The sequence below is a fragment of the Lutra lutra genome, chromosome 7 (assembly GCF_902655055.1).
Source record: "Lutra lutra chromosome 7, mLutLut1.2, whole genome shotgun sequence".
NCBI classification, from domain to species: Eukaryota; Metazoa; Chordata; class Mammalia; order Carnivora; family Mustelidae; genus Lutra; species Lutra lutra.
This window is the reverse complement of record NC_062284.1, coordinates 131,466,531-131,485,454: the sequence shown is the minus strand read 5'-3', so window position 1 is coordinate 131,485,454 and position 18,924 is coordinate 131,466,531. Positions and strand designations below refer to the sequence as shown.

At 39.9% G+C, this 18,924-nt stretch overlaps 1 protein-coding gene across 10 annotated transcripts in view; it reads left to right on the top strand.

The window, feature by feature from the left end:
• Nucleotides 1–18,924, top strand: part of TTLL5 (tubulin tyrosine ligase like 5) — a 284,234-nt gene that overhangs the window by 182,757 nt on the left and 82,553 nt on the right. For all 10 annotated transcript variants that reach the window (XR_007128458.1, XR_007128457.1, XM_047735330.1 and 7 more), the window contains one exon: nt 17,531–17,726. Coding sequence is in view for 8 of the 10 variants with exons in the window: in XM_047735330.1 (XP_047591286.1) it covers nt 17,531–17,726 (196 nt within the window). In the remaining 2 variants the exon portion in view is untranslated. The remainder of the gene's footprint in view (nt 1–17,530; nt 17,727–18,924) is intronic.

Sequence of the window (18,924 nt, the reverse complement as noted above, 5' to 3'; positions counted from 1 at the left end):
ACGCTTAGCTTTTTGACATGATACCTCCGTGTGTTCTTCCCAAATTTATATCATTATCACATGGTATTTAATAAACTCAAAGTAGTAGCCAAAATATCACATCCCCCCCCCGCTGCCCCCAGACAACTTCCAGCTATCAATACTGCTTCCTTTTCCTTTTCTGGATCTCTGCTTATTGAGTGAATTAAATCGGAAACCTCCCCTCTCAATTGCTTGCAATTCTGTATTTCAAGTTATGTATCTTATTTGGACCCTGCTCACATTTTAATCTCTTTTGATTTGTGCCTTTTCTTTTCTCTCTCTCTTTTTTTTTTTTTTTTGGCCTCTACTGATTTTGAGTCACCTTATTTTAGCATGTTGTCCTACTTCCACTTTTGGCTTTTCTGTTAAAAGAAGGGTAGTAAACAGTAGGTGATAGATTTATTTTGGGGAATGCCAATTGAAACACAGTCTCTCCCTTATTTAGGTTCTTAATTTTCAGGGCACATCTTTGCCTCCTCCAAATGCTGTTCTCCTCAAGGAAAATGAGACTCACAAGATTCATGGTATTGAATCAATCTTATTTTTCTCTGCTTAATAATTGAATTACCATCTCCAAAGAGGAGAATTTCTTAGGATTACTAATTCATGATTTATGGTTTTAGTCCTTGTGATTCAGTGCATGATTTAATGTGTAAAGAAGCTCGTACACTGGGAAAGGAAGGGAAGAGACAGAAATAAATTAGATGCTGAATATGTAAACTAGTAACAGAGGCGTCCATTTCAGGCCCAAATTGAACAGGTTAGCAAACCAGTGATTTGGCAGCCGTTAGAGAAGGAAAAGAGAATTACTTAAGCTTAGCATTGATTCATGAAAAAAAGAAAAAAAGCCATGCTAGACCAACCTCATTTCCTTTCATGGTAGAATTACTTTAGTAAGAGAAGATCAGGGGACTAAGAAAGAATTATCTTAACTGGGTTTCAGCACGGCCAAATGAAATTTTGTGAGCACAGAAGGGAAATGTGAATGAGATAATACTGTCATTAGGATTATCTGGTTACTAAATAGGCAACTCTTTTTTTTTAATCTAAGATCAATTAATTAACATACAGTGTATTATTAGTGTCAGAGGTAGAGTTTAGTGATTCATCAGCTGCATAGAACACCCAGTGCTCATTACATCAGGTGCCCTCCTTAAGGCCCATCTCCCGGTTACCCCATCCCCCTACCCACCTAACTCTACCCAAACAATACGTCCATTTGACTTTGAGAATTAGGTCTCTGGGGCTTTTTCACTGGCCCCTTAGTTCACCATTTTTATCAATGAATTCATTCATTCATTCATATTCATTTAGGCCCCTACTACAGGCTTGGCACTTACATAGCTAGAAGACCTACTGATCCCATTTTCAAACAACATGAACATGGGATATGGAATACCTTGAGTGATAATCAGTATTAACAATGATTGGATCTGGCCAAAATGATGCATCTGGTTCATGGGATTTCTTAAGGAAAAGCATAAAGCTCTTCCCACAGTTTCAGAAATTCAAGTGTGAAGAAGTCTTAGGGTTTGGGTTGACTTTAAGTCTAATAGAGGTTAACCGTGAAATAAGAACTGGCAAAACCCAATAATATCATGTGGGGAGGTTTTCACAACAGATTGCCGGTGAGAAAAGCAGTCTACAAAGCAGATAGTGCAGAATCGCTCTGTGTGAGGGAAAGACACACAAAGGAAGTACATACATCAAAATGTTTACGGTAGCCATCTTTGTTGGTGGACCACAGATAGACGACTTGTTTTTTTGCCCATCTTTTTGTATTTGTCAGGTTTATGGCATTGAGAATATATTGCTTTTGTTCCTTAAAAAAAAAAAAAAAAAAAACATTACTTTTGTTTCATTTTGCAAAGATGTAGGGAGATGAAGGCACTGCTGGTAGCTTAGGCTTTTACTAACCAGATTAGGGGTGGGAAGAGGACCGTGATTCTCTCCCTCATTCATGCTCACATCCACGGCCTGAACAGCTGCCCCTCCCTGGTAATCAGCACCGTGAATAAACCCAGTTCCACACGGGGGCCAGGGTCCTGCCCAAGGTTCAAGCATTATCCATCTGGGTCAGCTTGGAGCAGCGGGCCTCCATCATGAGCATGCCACCGTGCAACATCCATCTCTGGTGGGGAAGACTGGCGGGTGACAGGGCTCCCCTGCTCACACACACGGAGCAACTCTCAAGTCCTTTTCCAGATCCACTAGGTTGGCGCCCCCATTATCACCCAGTTAACCCACATGGGCACAATACTTGGAAGGAGATTATAAGTACTGCTTTGCTTCTCTTCTTCCCAGCTTGCTCTCACCTGTGCCTTAGTGCCCTTGTTGTTGATTTTCCCAGAGGTTTGGATTCACATCCATGGGAAGGATGGCATTAATAGCTCCCATTTATTATGTGTGCTAAACACTGTGCCAGATGCTAAATCCCATTTAATTCTTGGACCAACCCTTTGAGAGATGGGATTGGTTTTTATTCCCATTTCACAGCTGAGGAAACCAAGGCACAGAGAGGCTAAGTGAGTGGTAGAGCCAGGATTTGAACCCAGCTGTCTTGTAGAGCACATCTCCTGGCCACTAAGCTGTGGTTCCTTCTGTTCTCGGGGTCATCCAGTTCAGAACCTGGGGTGTGGATCCAAGGACACAGGGCCTCTGCTCTTCCTCCAGAATTCTCTCACTAACCCAGCCCTTGGATTGGTTTTGATTCCTTTCCAGAATCTAAAACCTTTCATTTCTTTCTGCCTTCTTTCTTGGATTATTTCTTTAATCCTTTCCCAAGAGCCTTTCATCCTCTCAAATAAACAAAATATTTAAAGGTTTTTAAGCCCTTTCACCCTGTTCCTAAGCAGGAAGATCAGCTTGCATTTATAATTTTATATAGTTCTGTGCTTTTGGCCTAACATATAGGTCTTTAAACGTTTACCAATTTTCCAGATAATTTCTGAGCTTTTCTGTCTCTCTGATACCACTCCATTGTACTTCAGCTTTTCCTACAAAAGTATCATTTCAGTATAACTCCACAGATTCAAAATGGAAAAGGTCGAAGTGTTCTATATAGTTTTATCTCGAGGAGCAAACTCCAAAGGAAAAAATTTAGTCTTTCAGCACCTGCATTTTCAGAGATCATTTAAAAATAATATTCCAACACAAAAACTTGCTCAAATCGAGGCACCTGTCACTACGAGTGTAAAATCTCTTGGCAGGTCTAACTCATTCCACTTAAATAATTTCAGGCACAAATCTCATTTGGCTAGCTATCACTGTTCCCAATCAGCAGTTAGCAACAGCAAGCCTGAAGACTTGTTAGTAGACAGCTACAGTGTTATTTATTAAATTTGTGTCTAAATGCATTTTGACTTTTATTCTTTGGCTAATGAAAGTTCACAGTCGTTCACTGGATACCTTTAGTAAGCAGACTTTTTTCTCGGAGCTCACAGCACGCAATTTTAATGCTAAACTTAACTGTCACTGACCCCTTGACTCCCTTCTAAGTACATATTACTCCTAATCTCATAATATATCTTCAGGCATAGTTGTTCCGAGCCAGCATTTCTTTCTGCCTTTCGTCCAGACTGCTCATTTACCATCATTATTGCCACTCTGCTTACATTCCCCTCACTTCCCCAGACCTTCTGCCAACTTATTGGATCCTTCGGGGGCTGATGTGATTTTCCTCACTCACGTTACCATGTAGGCTGGCTCCCCTTGACCCTGCCCAGCACTGTTGCTCCTCAGCTTTGAACGCCTCTGGAAATGCCACCTATTCCAGAGTCCTGCCCTTCCTGACTTTCTCCCACCTCCTTCTCTTCCTCGTGGACTCAGCTTCACAAGCGTCCTTCTCCCAGATCTGGAGCTCTTTGGAAACAAGTTTTTTTCTTGCTAGTCCCTAGGAACAGGGTCCAGTAGATGGGTTGAATTTATTTTGTGGGATTTGACTTATGTGCGTTGAATGCTGCTGAAATGGGAGAACTATATAGGCACGTACTTTTACACGGAATCCCCGTATTGCAACACGCGGGAAGAGAAAAAGTGATTTTACCACAAACATCAGGGAAGTCAAGAATAGGGATATAACATATACACAGAATGGGAAATACTAATAATTAGGTTTTTCATGAAAGATAAATGTCTTTTTTTGGCTGACATAAAATTTACATAAAGTACATGGACCTTAAGTATTTAATTCAATGAGTTTCGACAACTCTATACCTCCACATAACCCCCACGCAACACAAGATGTAGAGCATCTCCATCACACTCACAATTCCCTGTATCTCTCCCCAGTCAGTAATCCTCCCTCAGTAATCACTCCTTTGACTTCTCTTATGATAGATTAGTTTTGCCTAATCTTTTTTAAAAAATTTTTTTATCATGATGAAATGCACATAACATAGAATTTACAAACACGGTAGAGTGGTATCAAATCCGTTCACATTCTTGTATAATTGTCACTACCATCCATCGCCATGACTCTTTTCATCTCATAGAACTGAAAATTGTACCCATTAAGCAGTAAATTCCCCTCTTCTCGCCGCCCCCCGCAGTCCCTGCAACCACTGTTATACTATGTCTCTATGATTTTGACTACTCAAAAGTGGAATCATGCAGCATTTGCCTTTTTGTGACTGGTATCTCTCACTTAGCCTAATGCTCTCACTGTCCAACCATGTTGTAGCATGTTTTAGAGTTCCCTTTTTAAGGCTAAATAATATTTCATTGAATTTTATGCCACATTTCGTTTATCCATCCATCCTCGGCGGACCCTTGGGTTGCTCTCACGTTTTAGCTATTGTGTTACGAACATGGGCATGTAAATATTGTTTTGCCTATTCTTGGACATATAATATTCTTTAGTATCTGGCTTCTTTCCTTCAACACACTGTTTTAGAGATTCATCTATATTGTTGCTCATATCAGTAGTGCAGTTTTTTGTATTGTTGAGTAGTAGTCTATATCAGTATTCCCACAAATTATTTATCCCTTTTCTTACTGAGGGACACTAGGAATGGTCTCGGTCTTTTACTGTTGCGAATATGAACTCAATGAGAATTCTTATACAGGTTTTTTTTCATAACCATATGTTTTTACTTCTTTTGGGCATATACTTAGGAGAATTGTTAAGTCATATATATATGTTTTAATTTATAAGAAACTGACAAATAGTTTTCTGAAACTATTGTATCACTTCACACTCCCATCAGAAATGTGTGAGAATTTTAATCACTCACATCTTTACCAACATTTGGTATTGTCATGTTTGATTTTAATCATTTTAATAGATGTAAAATACTATTTTCATTTTCTTGATGACAACTGATACTGAGAACTTTTTAAGTGCTTTTTTGTGTTTTATTGTCCATTTGTATATATATTTTTATAAAGCATCTATTCAAATATTTTATACATTTTTAAAACTAGGTTATCATCTTGTTAAAATCAATAGTTAATGGTAGGACTTCGTTATATATTATCAATGAGGAATCCTTTCTCACATATATATGTATTGTAAATATTTTTCTTCGGGACATGGCTTGCCTATTCATTTTCTTAGTGATAGCTTTTGATGAGCAGAGATGTTTAATTTTAATAAAGTTTATCAATTTTTTTCATTTATGATTAGAACTCTTGGTGTCTTAAGAAATCCTTCCCTGTGCCAAGCTTACAAAGACAGTCTCATATTTTCCTTCAGAGGCTTTTAAGTTCAGGGGTCTGTGATCCAACACAAATTTATCTTTGTGTATGGAACAGAGTAGAGGTTGAGGTTCATTTTTTTTTTTTCATATGGCTATCCAGTTGTGTCAGCACCATTGTTTAAGAAACTTTCTTTTCGGGGCACCTGGGTGGCTCAGTGGGTTAAGCCACTGCTTTCGGCTCAGGTCATGATCTCAGAGTCCTGGGATCGAGCCCCGCATCGGGCTCTCTGCTCAGCAGGGAGCCTGCTTCCTCCTCTCTCTCTCTGTCTGCCTCTCTGCCTGCTTGTGATCTCTCTGTCAAATAAATAAATAAAATCTTTTAAAAAAAAAGAAAGAAAGAAAGAAACTTTCTTTTCCCCAACGAATTGGCACCTTGGTCAAAAATCAATGGACTATGTATTTATGGGTCTATTTCTGAACTCTTTCTTCTCTATCATTGATCTGCTTCTTCACTATTACGCCTGTGTTGTACTATGTTGATTGTGGTAGTTTTATAGTGGCCTTGAAGTCAGGTAATATAAATCTCCCTTTCAAAATGATTTTGACTCTTCTAGATTCTTTGAATTTTCCATTTAAAATTTAAAGTCAGCTGGTCAGTTTCTTCAATAGCGGCCAAGCCTCCCGGGATTTTTATTGTGACTGCATTGGATCTGTAGCTCCGTTGGGGGCAATTTCCAGTTCTGGTAGTGGTTGATTAAGTTTTTATCTGATCAGCCCAGTGGATCAAATACAAAATACAACTACCTGAAGGCAGTAAAAGGTAAACAAAAGCTGGCGCACACTGGAGTAGCCAGTGTTCAGAAGAAGGAGATGAACACTTAGAGGAAAGCAAAGAAGTGAGCTTTGACTTTTATTTATTGCCTTTTAACCGGAAGTCAGGTCAAAGTTTGCTCTTAGAACTTCGGTAGAAATCCCCAGTAACTGGCTTGACAAACCAGAGGATGGAGTTCGGGACAGCCATGCCTCTTGGTGAGTAAGCGGAGAACCCTGGCATGAGGCAAGCAGAAAGGAGGGTATATCCTGACTACACAGTTAAAGCTAAAAGAACCGCACATAGAGCTGAGCCTCAGCCCACTGAGGGAAAGACAGAATTGCAGCTGGAGTTCAGCCAAGGTAACTGCCTGCTTAAAACACACACTTGGTCTTTGGAGCAGTATAATACGATCCAGTATTTATATCATTCCGCAGTGTCCAAGTTACAATATGAAATTATTCAGCATCTGAAAAAACAGGAAAATGTGACCCATTCGTAGAATAAAAGGTGGGGCCAGTCTTAAGAAGGCTCAGATGTTGGAATTAATAGTAATGGATTTTAAAGTGGCTATTATAACTATGAATAAGGATGTAAAGGAAAATATGCTTCAGTGAATCAAAGAGGAAATCTCAAGACAGATTCCAGATGGAAATCGTGAAACTACAAAAAACAGTATCTGATGTAGTATAAATATCTTAACAATATTGAGTCTTCTGATGGATTAACATAGTATACCTATATATTTATTTAGATTTTGTTGAATATTTCTCATTAATGTTCTTTATAGAACATCTCAGTGTAGAAATTTATACTTTCTCTAGTATATTTATTTCTATATATTTGGTGTGTTTTTATGAGATTACAAATTGTATTGCATTCTAAAATTTAATTTTCATTCTAAAATTTAATTTTCTTATTGTGTCTTACTGGCATTTAAAAATATAATTGTATTTTGTTTATGGACCTTGATTTCTGCAACCTTATTCCCAGTGTTTTTATAAAATGCATAGGATTTTCTATGTAAATAATCACATCTATGAATAATGGCAGTTTTTTTTTTTCTTGTCTTATGACACTGGCTATGTATTCCATTACTAATTTTGAATAGAAGTGGTGAGAGAAAGCACCCTTCCTTTATTCCTATTCTTAAAGGGAAAGAGTTCAGTGTTTCACTAATAAGTATGATGTTAACCATAGATTTTTATAGATATACTTTATTTTATAATATTAGATATACTTTATTAGATTGAGAACCTTTCTTTCTGTTATTGTTTACTAAGAGTTTCTGTCATGAATGGCTGTTGCATTTTGTCCAATGCATTATACCCTCTTATAATGTTCTATTATGATTTTCTTCTTTATTCTTTTTAAGTGGTGAATTACATGATTGATTTTTGAATCTTAAACTATTCCTGTGGCAAATACCACTTGGTCATGATACATGATCTAGTTTTTTATAGGAAGTAGATTTTTTATATAGAAGATAGATAAGGATTGATTGGTTTTATTTGCTAATATTTGTTAAAGTCTCTTGTGTATATGTTCATTGGGCATATTGACCTGTAATTTTCTTGGAATGTCTTTGTTGTGTTTTTTGTTAACATAATATAATAAGTTGGGAATTTTTCCCCGTCTCCTTTATTTCTGAAAGATTTTGTGAAAGAGTAGAATTATTTCTTCTTTAAATGTTTGATAGAATTCATTGAAACCATCTGGGCTTAAGGTTTCTTTGTAAAAGAAGGTTTTTGATTACAAGTTAAATTTCTTTATATACATATTTATATCGAGAGAGCTATTTAGACTTTCTCTCATCGTGTCACTTTTAATAAGTTGTATTTCCAGGGATTTCTTCATTTTATCTGAGTTGTTGAATATTTGGCATAGAGCTATTCATAATATTATGTTGTACTTTTGATATCGATAGACTCTATGATGTTCTTCTTCATTCCTGATATTAATAATTTATGTCCTTTTTCTCTTTGTGATCAGCTTGCTTGGCACTTATCAACTTCTAAAATCTTTTCCAGTAGCCACCTTTGATTTTGTTGTTATTCTCTGCCTATTTTCTATTCCATTGTGTTAAAAAAATAAACTGAAGTATATTAAGATTTGGAAGAGTTCATTGGAGCAAACATTGATTTTAATTGGGCAGTGACAAACTGAAAATGGCTAGGAGCAATCTACCAGCAGGAACTAAGGGCAGGGCTTTTTTTTTTTTTTTTTTTTTTTTTTTTAAGTAAAGCCAGGAAATTGCTTGATTGACTACAGCTTAAGCAGTTGCCTTATGTGGGAAAGCCTAGTAAGCTGTTTGTGATGGACTGTTCTTAAATATCATTTTCTCAGACTTGAGCGCCTTGACACTGGCTTAGGTTTTGGTGTGTTTATGTAGGCTGCCAAGGCTTAGAGCCGCCTCAGTCTGATGGCATCCTTGTTTAATTGCTGTATTGATTTCTGCTCTTAATATTATCCTGTTTTTTATTCTACTTACTGTTTGTTTAACTTGCTTTTTCCTAGCTTCTTAAGTAGGAGCTTGATTGTTAATTTTATACATTTCTTTTCTAATATAGACATTTAAGACTATTTAAGTACTCTTTGATTTTGTTTGTGTTTTCATTACCATTCAGTTGGATACACTTTTAAATATGTCTTGTGACTTCTTCCTTAATTTATAGATTATTTAGAAGTGTGTTGTTTAATTTCCAAATATTTTGGAATTTTCTAGATATATTATTATTGATTTTTAATTTAGTAACATTCTAGTCAGACTATACTCTGGATTTTGATCCTTTGATTTTTATTGGGACTTATTTTGTGGCCCAGCATTTGGACTATCTTGGCGAATTCTCCACGTGTACTTGAAAAGAATCAGTGGTCTAAAGTTACTGGGTATAGTTCTTTGTAATTGTCAAATAGACTGAGTAGGTGGAGGGTGATTTAAATGTTTAAGTCTGTACGGGCTGGTTTTTGTTGGTTTTGTTTTTTTCTCCCCCAGTACTTTAAAATACCTGTCCTTTGTTTTCTGATCTTTGTTTTCTGATGATGTCAACAATGCAACCATTTGCATTGTTGGTCCCTCGTAGGTAATGTTCCTACCACTGCCAGTCAGCACTCCATCACCGAGCTACTTTCAAGATTTTTTTTTTCCTTTATTTTTAGTTGCCAGCGATTTGAGTATGATGTGCCTTGGTGTGGATTTCTTTGTACTTACCCTGCTCAGGATGTGCTGAGCTTCTAAGGTTTGTAAGTTAATGTCTTCCATCAGCTTTGGGAAATTCTCAGCCTTTGTCTCTTTAAACATTTCTTCTGCCCCATTCTCTCTCTTTGCCTTCTGGGATTCCAATCTTATATATGTTACGTGTTCTCCTCTGTTGCGTTCAGTCTGCTATTAAGCATTTTGAATGAATTCTTCATTTCTGATTTTGTGTTTTTTCACTTCTCAGGTTCTTGTTTGGTTCTCTTTTTAAATAAGAATTTCTGTTGAAGTTCCCCATCTGTTTATACATGTTGCCCACCTTTTACACTAGACCCTTTTACATATTTATCATGGTTATTTTGAAGCCCATGTCTGTTAAGTCCAACATTTGTGCCATCTCTCAGTGCCCGTCTATTGACTGTTTTCTCTCATGGATCCCATTTTCATGCTTCTGCATGACTTTTATAATTATTAACGGTATGCTAGACATTTTATGTAAAACCAAAGTCTTAAGTTAGTAAGTTAAAAGTATTACCTCCCACCCCCCAGAAAAGACATGCTTATCCTTTTCTCAGGCTGCTAAGGTATGGAAGGAGGACAGTAGGAGAAGGGGTTGAGCCGATCTAATTGATAACTAAGCTGGGTCTGGACTTCATTGCAACCTTAGTGACATTCCAGTTCATCTCTGACTTCAGATGTTTTGAGAGCAGAATGTGAGCACCAGTAAGATTCTAAGACCCTTTTATGCTTTACAATCATGTGGTTAGTTTTCTGAACCACATGAACTGTCTGCTTTTCATCCTGGATGTCAGCTTTTCAAGTAGCTGAGTCCTCTTCCAGTCGCGCTCTCTCTTCTCCCCTGTCCCCAGACTCTATTGCAACAGGTTTGTGGTTCACAAAGTGCTCTTCTGGGTGTGGGGGGGCGGTGGGAAGAAAGGGCAAGGGGTTGGTCCTCAAGACTCTTTGAGGAACACAGTAGGGTCAAAATGTTTTCCATTGTAGCTCTAAGACATTTTTTGCCTTTTTCACTAAGTTGGCATTTGCACATGGTGCAAAAACAATGGTGTTTTTATAAAACTCCTCATGCCTTAGTACAAATTAAGGCTGTGGCACCAAACTATAGTAGTAATCATGGTAAACTTTACCACAAGAGCATTTGTAGCTACAAGAGAAATCCCAGTGCTACTTAAGAAAATCCTTGTTATGCAATAATAATAATGAAATCTCAACTCTGGATTACATATCTTTTTCATGTTCTGTCTGACAAAATAGGAAGTACATAGAGAGCACTTCTGTGTCCTGTGTGATTGTCGTCTCAAGGAAAAGCACTTGTGGGACTGTCTGAATTACAGTCCAGACTAGCTGCTTTTCTCATTAAACATTTTCACTTGAGAGAACAACTGGTAGACGAACTCTGGTTATTCAGATTTAGATGTGTGGCAGGTATTTTCTCAAAAATAAACGGTGAACTGAGCACTTTCAGGAAAACAACTGATGGTATTTGTTGTCAGTGATAAAATTCTAGCTTTCACGAAAAAATTAGAATTGTGGAAAACTTGTATCCACCATTATGGATTTGATAGCTTCCTAATACTTGAAGACTTTTCTGATGTGATTGAGTAATATTAACACATGTTATTTTTTTTATATTGTATAATGAAGTGTGTCAACATTTGGAAGGTCTGTGTAAGTAAAGTGAACCATTACTCCTAAAGGCTAATGCATGCATTATAAAATCTTGTATAAATAGAAAGATCCATTCAAAGTGCAGGATAAAACAACAGAGTATGAAAAGTTCATTGATTTGGTTTCAGATTCTATATTACCACTAACTTTTAGACTATTACTTATTGAGTTTTGGTGAAGGTCAAAGAATAATATACACGATTCACTGAAAGCGACTTGGGTCGGTCTCCTGCCCCATCTCCAGCCTTTGGTCTCCCCATGCACTTGGTGAAAGAATTAGTAGGTGGCCACAGACTCACTCTGTGGCTGGGCTGCAAGGAGTCTAATATATCATACCATCCCCCAAGCAGGTTGAGTTTGTCAAAAGTTAGGCAGTGGTGCCTTAACCCTTATCTGTGGCAGATACCTCCTCCTTCGAGGGGTCCATTCTGGCTGAAAGCTTAAGGCTTGTCATATCCTGGAATTTCATCCATTATGGTTTCTGCACATCCTCAGCATTTTGTTGGGTTTGAAGAATGTTTTAGTGGCTTATTCAGCTTGTTCTTTGTGTTAAGGTAGGAATGACAGTCTCTTAAAACTTTCTAGAGCTTGTTCAGAAGCAGAAGTCCAACAGATGCTTTCGAGTATTTTTTGAGCTTTACCTCTGATTTAACTCCAGGAGAGGTAACATCCAGAATGGAGAATGAGGGAGCGACATAAAAACCAAGAGGGTTCTAGTTCATTACTTCTGAGACTGGAGAATAGGACTTCCCTTTGGGCTCAGGGGTTTTGAAGGAGAGTCCCAGAGGTCTGTGCAGCTCACTCAGACTCTCAGTGGAGCCCCCTCCAGAGCAGAAAAAGGCAGCCACCACCTTTACATGGGTGGAGGTCCGGCTGAAAGACCCTGGGGAGGAGTTTAGGACAGGAAGGTATAAACAGTCCTTTTTCTGAGATTGCCAGTAAAGAGTAGACGGCAGGGGCGATCAGCTCTGATGGAGGAGCAGGAAGTAGATTTCAGCAGAAAACTGAATGCATAAAAAGATATATGTGCCTCTGCCCCCGCTCCCCTCCCACTGTTTAGTGGATTGAAGAGGAGGCAGATTCATCACTTTCCAGATAACCTGTTCTGGCCTGCAGCATACAGAGTTGTAGCACAATTGTAATAACCCTTTAGAGGATACTGTTCAGCAGAGCTTTTCTGCTATAATTGTCAAATAGACTGAGTGGGCGGAGAGTTTTTAGTAAGCCAGCGCCCTGTTGACTTCACAACTAATACCGTGCTGATGGCTCTGTTGTGCTAACTTGGCAACACAGAATCCTCTGAAGGTGAATGACTGAATTCGTGTTTTCTGTGTACTACCTGGAAGGACTGTAGGGCAGCCGTCAAATGGAATCGTTTGGTAGGGGGAAGAATAGTAATAATCGTAGTATTCGTGGTGGTGATAGGCTGTTGGAGCCATTCCAGGATGCTGGTACTTTCACTTCTGTTAGCTCTTGAACCCACACAGCTCTTGAAATAGGGCTTTACTGCCCTAGCCCCATGTCACAGATGAGAACAGTTGACACAGAGAAGTTAGCGTAATGCAGGCCCTAGTGGAGAGGACCCTTCGCTGCTTTGTTCTTCCCTGTGTGGTCGTTATGAATATGGCCCTGTTCCAGCTGCCCTGGGAGGCACTGGGGATGGGACACGCAACAGTCCATGCAGAATCACTCTAATTTTGTCCTTGGAAACATCCCCTAAAGCCAAGAGAAGTCCCTAAACTACCTTGCGTGATGCCTCTCTGATCTCAAAGCTTTCTAATTCTGGCCCGCACTGCTTTGTTCTGCTTGGGGGCCCTGCTCTCATCTGTAAGATGTCCAGCATTTACAGCTCCTTTGTGGCACTCACTAGGTGCTGAGATTAGTTTGGGACTGAGAATTTGTAAACAAAGAAAACGTAGCCTCTGTTGTCCTTTATATCTTCTACATCTACACACTTCCCAACCCTCCCTACACATGGCAACTCAAGTCTTGCTGGGACTGGGTGGAGGATGCTGGGGACATGGACTGCGGGATCATACTCTGTAGAACCATCACATCAGTCTCAGAAGATCCGAAAGCCTGGTGATTGCTTTGCTAAAAACCAGCACGTTATAAAAACCAGTGCCTGCGAGTTCCTTACAACCAACATCCATTTGATGGAACATATTAAAGCAGAGGAGAAGGTCTGTATTGGCTGGAGTTAAATGGAGAAACATTCAGCCCTGCCATGCCACAGTGTAATATAGAAAGGGAGATGAAGTTCTAAATGAGCGGGCTAATGAGAGAAGGTGATATTCAGAAAAATTCGCCATATTGTTGCCTATTAGCTACATAAGTAGTAAAGGCGAAATACAGCATAGTTTGCTTTTGAATCTTTGAATTTGAGTCAAATGTTAGACATTCGGAGCATTTCCACAGCTAATTTTCTTGGCTGTCTCTACTCTGTTCTAGAAATAATATAAAACTCTTAGAAGTTATTTGCCAGGCGCATGTACCATATTATATTTTAGTATTGAGCAAAGAATAACATAAAAACCAGAGAGAATAATTAAAGCTCAAAATTTTGATGGCGGTAGAAAATATATTGCTAGTAGACTACAATGAATCAAGGTTCAGGATGGATTTTGGCTGGAAATGGAAACTATTCGATGCCGTAGAAGGGAATACGGAGATATGTAATCTCAGGTAAAGTGCAAATGAGAGTGCACCTGACTTCCTCTGAGTCAGTCGCTGTAGAACTTGCATATTATAAACCCCAGAGGCTTGTGCTTTAATTGTGAGATGCCCTGGCCTGGGTACCACCAGCATCACTCCATGCAAGCAAGTTTCCCACCACATTGCCTTGCACAGCTGAGCACTCCTGCCCCTACCCGGGTGCACTCTAAAAATTCCTGCCTCTGGTAAAAGTTTCTACTTGTTTGGGAAACTTTCTTTTGTGATTTGGAGACTGGGCTTAGGTTACTGATGCGATTAGAAACAGCTGTTACTGTAAAAGTTTATGATACTGTAGTCTGTACACTATGTGTACGGTTGGATGGACAGACCTCTTATCTGTATTCTCTTATATGACCTTCTCTTACCCTCTGTCCTACCCCTGACACTCACAGACCCCTGCTTTGTGGACACACACCTGAGAATCTGTCCCTGGTCATCTTTGTATAAGAGGGCCTCATTACTCTGATTTCCGGTGTACAACAAGAGGGCGTTAATAAGCCGCTTTTAGGAAACAAAACCCATCTAGCCTGCCAGTGAGATGAATTTTGACCTAAGAGCTGTAACGTCATTACAAAAACCCTTTACTATCTAATTCCTGAGTCTAGATGGCTACTCGTGGCTAAAAACTTCTATACCCATCAAGCCAGAACTGGAAGTAGAATCGCAATTGATGAATTTTCTGACTTTCGGTGCAGTTATCCGAATAATAGTTTCATTCTAAATTTGAGTATCTGCCCTATTTGATGGAAATCTCAAAGTTATTCAGCCCGGCCGTTCCTACTGTTCTATCTGTCTCTTCCCGTGTGCTCATTCGTTCAGTGGACCCTCCCGCTCCCGCCTCCCCCCTTCTCTCGGTTCTACCTGATGCCTTTCTGCACCACCCCTTCCACTCAGAGCCCGTGCAGTTCCCCGAGGGGCTCAGTTGTTTCTTGCACGTTCTCTTCACTAAGCTTTTCTCTTCCCTCACTAATGAGAAGAGAGATACCAGCTTCCTCTGGCTCCTCCTTTCCTCCCCCTGTAACTCCTGTTCGACTCCCACTCAGCACTTTGTGGAATAAATGGGAACATTTCACTTGCGTATTTAGGTACGTACTTCTGTTCAGTCACTGGTCGCCACACGGCTCTGTATCTCTGGAAGTCCCTTGGGAAGGATCCTGTCTTTTCCACTACAGAACAGCCTGCACTGAGGGATCCTTGAAGATCAGATGTCATACTCAGAAAAATTCATAAAGAAGCTCTGAGCTGTTTGGTAGTGTTCTCCGAGAAGATTAGCCGAAAGCATGTAATTGTGCCACTGAACTAGGGGAGCCGAACTGTGGGAGGAGGTGACCTGTCAGAGGTGAGAGTGTGTGAGGAGTAAACCCTTCGTCCGTGGACTTCAGAATACATTACACAGACTTTCCCTTACGTGGGTATTTGGAAATCCCTTCAAGAGAGTCGGAGAAACCAAAGCAGACCCCTGAACCGATGAAGTAATGTGGGAGGACATGAACGAGAGAGAAGCCTGGGCTCCTGGACTCAGCAGACATTCCACCTTGGTCCTTTCCCCAGGGCCCTGTTGGGGTCATTAGGGATCAGGCTGTAAAGAACTAGGTGGCCTATAGGTCAGGCCTCAGGAAGGTCAACATAATCCCAGTGTTGCTGCCTCTCTACCATTGAAATGGCCCCTAATGCCAAAGGAAATTTGCAGAGGAAATGACGGCAGGATGATTTAAATCACTATGACTACTTCTCTTCAGTTCGGCACTATTTCCTTTCTTTAAGCCCCGATGGGGCAAGATTGCTGACTAGGAAGTTCTTCTTGTTTTTTCTGTGTACAATTTCCTGATCATTGTACTTCAAAAAGGAAACAAAACAAAGCACGGGTTTGTTGAAGAAGGTCCAGAGGAGAACCAAAAATGAGAGAAAAGGGCTGCCAGGTAAGACTGTTCTAAAAATTAATGGGGACCTTTTTTTAAAAACAGTGAGGAAATACATACAACCTAAAATTTACCATTTCTAAGTGTATAATTCAGTGGCATATAGTACATTCACGGTTCGTGCAGGCATCACCACCATCCATTCCAGAACTTTATTGTCATCCCAAATTAAAAACTTGGTACCCACTAAACAGTAACTCACAATTCTCCTACCTCCCCAGCTCCAGCAACCACCATTCTACTTTCTGTTTCTATGAACTTAACTCCCCTAGGGACCTGACAAAAGTGAAATCATGCAACATTGGTCCTTTAGTGATAGACTTATTTCATGTAGTATGATGTCCCCAGGGTTCATCCCTGTTGTAACATGTCAATATTTCTTTCTTTTTTAAGGGTAATATTTCATTGTATGTATAGATCACATTTTGTTTATCCATTCACCTGTTGATGTGTTCACCTTTTGGCTGTTGGGAATAATGCTGCTGTGAACATTGGTGTACAAGTGTCTGAGGCCCCTCTTTGGGGTACGTACCTGGCGGGTGGCGGGGGGGATTGCTGGATCACTTGGCAGTCCTGTGTTTTGCTTTCTGAGGAACTGCCGGCATGTTTTCTACAGGAGCTACACCGTTTCACGTGCCCAGCAGCAATGCACAGGAGTTCCGGTGTTTCCTCACACTGGCCAGCATTTGTTTTTTTTCCATTTGTATTGTTTTTAACAGTCGCCATCCTAATGGGTATGGAATGGTATAAATGGGGACTTTTCTGCTTGGAAGAAACAGACTGAGAGGGCAAGTGTAGGCCTGTAGTTATGAAGACTTTAGCTGGGATATACACAGACATGGTCACCAGAATCTAAAACTTTGGAATCTGGGCAACAAAGAAAGTCAGAGTATATAATAAAGAGCCTAGCATGGGTACTGAACAGTCCCAAAGGCCACCAGCCCTTCATCTTCTTCAGACGCACAGGCTAAACCTCAGCTTGGCTGGGGACTCCATTGAGGTAAATTTAGAATAATGAAAAAAGAATCTTCTCAGACCAGTTATTTTATCCCGTGAGGGATGCATGAGCTCACTAATGGGTGGTTAAGAAAAACCATGAATTCTGTGTAATTCACCCCTATATATTTGAAGTTGATTTTAGAGAAGATGACTGCACCTCTGTCCCTACCTGACATTTAGCTTGCCATCCTGCACTGGAAGTTCTTGGCTCCTCTCGGAAGCCCTGTGGCCATCACAGGGGAACTGAAGGGACTCTTTTCATTATTTAACCTTCACTAGATACATTATTTAACCTTCACCAGATACTGTACACGGAGCATGTGCCAGGCCTTGGGATAAGTGCTACGACTAGAACGGAGAGCAGAGCTGACCCTGACTTTGTTTTCACGGAGCTACAGTTCAGATCATTTATCACACAAGTAGATTTGTAATCCCGCACTGTGCCTGGCTCTACACAGGGAAAAAAAATACCTGTGATACTTCTCTTTTCCGTTACGTTGTTCCTACAACCTCTCTTAAGAAATCTGCTTTCTTTTCTCTCCAGGAGCCTTCAAACAGGTGGCTTTGCCTGGGAGGGAGAGGTAGAAAACAACGCGTATAGCAAGGCTACAGGGGTGGTCCCGCAGCACAAGTACCACCCCACAGCGGGCAGCTACCAACTCCACTTTGCCCTGCAGCAGCTTGAACAACAGAAACTTCAGTCCCAGCAGCTTCTGGACCAGAGTCGAGCCCGGCACCAGGTGATTCAGATACGGCTTTTCCATATGCTAGTATCGTCCTTATAAGAGGGGTCGGGGGTGGGTGTGCAGGGGTGGAGTAAGATCCGTGGGAAAGGTAGGAACACTTTCCCCAGGGTTTACCAACACCACCATGGCTCGGACAACTCGGAGAGTCTCCTCTAATGGAAGAAATGTTCTGAAGCCATGATGTTGGCTTCGCTGGGATGTAACACTGATCCAGTTTTGACATTTTCGTTCCTTTGAATATTTTTTCTTTAGAAATCTCTTGAGCGTTTCCCCTCTCTGTTGCATGGTGGTAATTCAGTAAGCTCCCAGAGGATCTACTTTCCATCTACCTAAGAGTTAGCCTTTGAAGCAATTTTTTTTTCTAAATGTACTACTCCCCTATCATTACACACTTGGTTCACATAAGCACACGTTAATCCTTCATGACCTATCAGAATTTTCAAGATATAAGTAATGTTTCAAGTTCTTCTCATAGGAAATGGACATAAGTTTGGCTTTTGGTCTTCCGGTTTGACAGTACACAAAACTTGTGAAACATTGGTCTCCTCTTCATTGTCGCTACAGTGACAGAAACTCCTGAGGGTATGCACGAGGGAGCTGTGTAAGTGCATGGTACTAGTGTGTCAGTGGGGCCCAAATTACAGGAAAAGTATGACTTCACAAAAATTCAGCCCTTATAGCATTAACTTTTTCTTGATGATTTCAGGGTTATCATTAGAATCAATTACTACGTTCTACATGTTGTTTTAGGCTAAATCAGTGCTGATTCTATGAGCTGTCCTTTTAGCTGGTTATTTGAAGAAATATATCCGTTTGATTTCTTACTATTTGCTCTTATAAACATGTAGTACGTAGTGTGCATTAGTTTGTGCAAAATTAATATTCACTCAAGAGCTAAGGCAGCATTTCCCAAAGTTTTTTCTTCTCCTCTAAATAAAGCAATTGCCATTATGTTGTCTGTGTCTACTTAACCTTTTTAGCTGTTGTCCAGACCCAGACATTTTATTATTTTTATTTCATTCACTACGTGCTCATCTCTTCCTATGCTGGTGTACTCTCTATATTATATTAACTCAGTGTAATTTATGAGAAATTGCAAATGTCAGTAGTTGTGAAGTAGTTTGGTAGGTCATTTTTATTGGAGGAAAATCCAGACTCCTTACCTGGGAAGCATGGAACGTAGCATCTCATT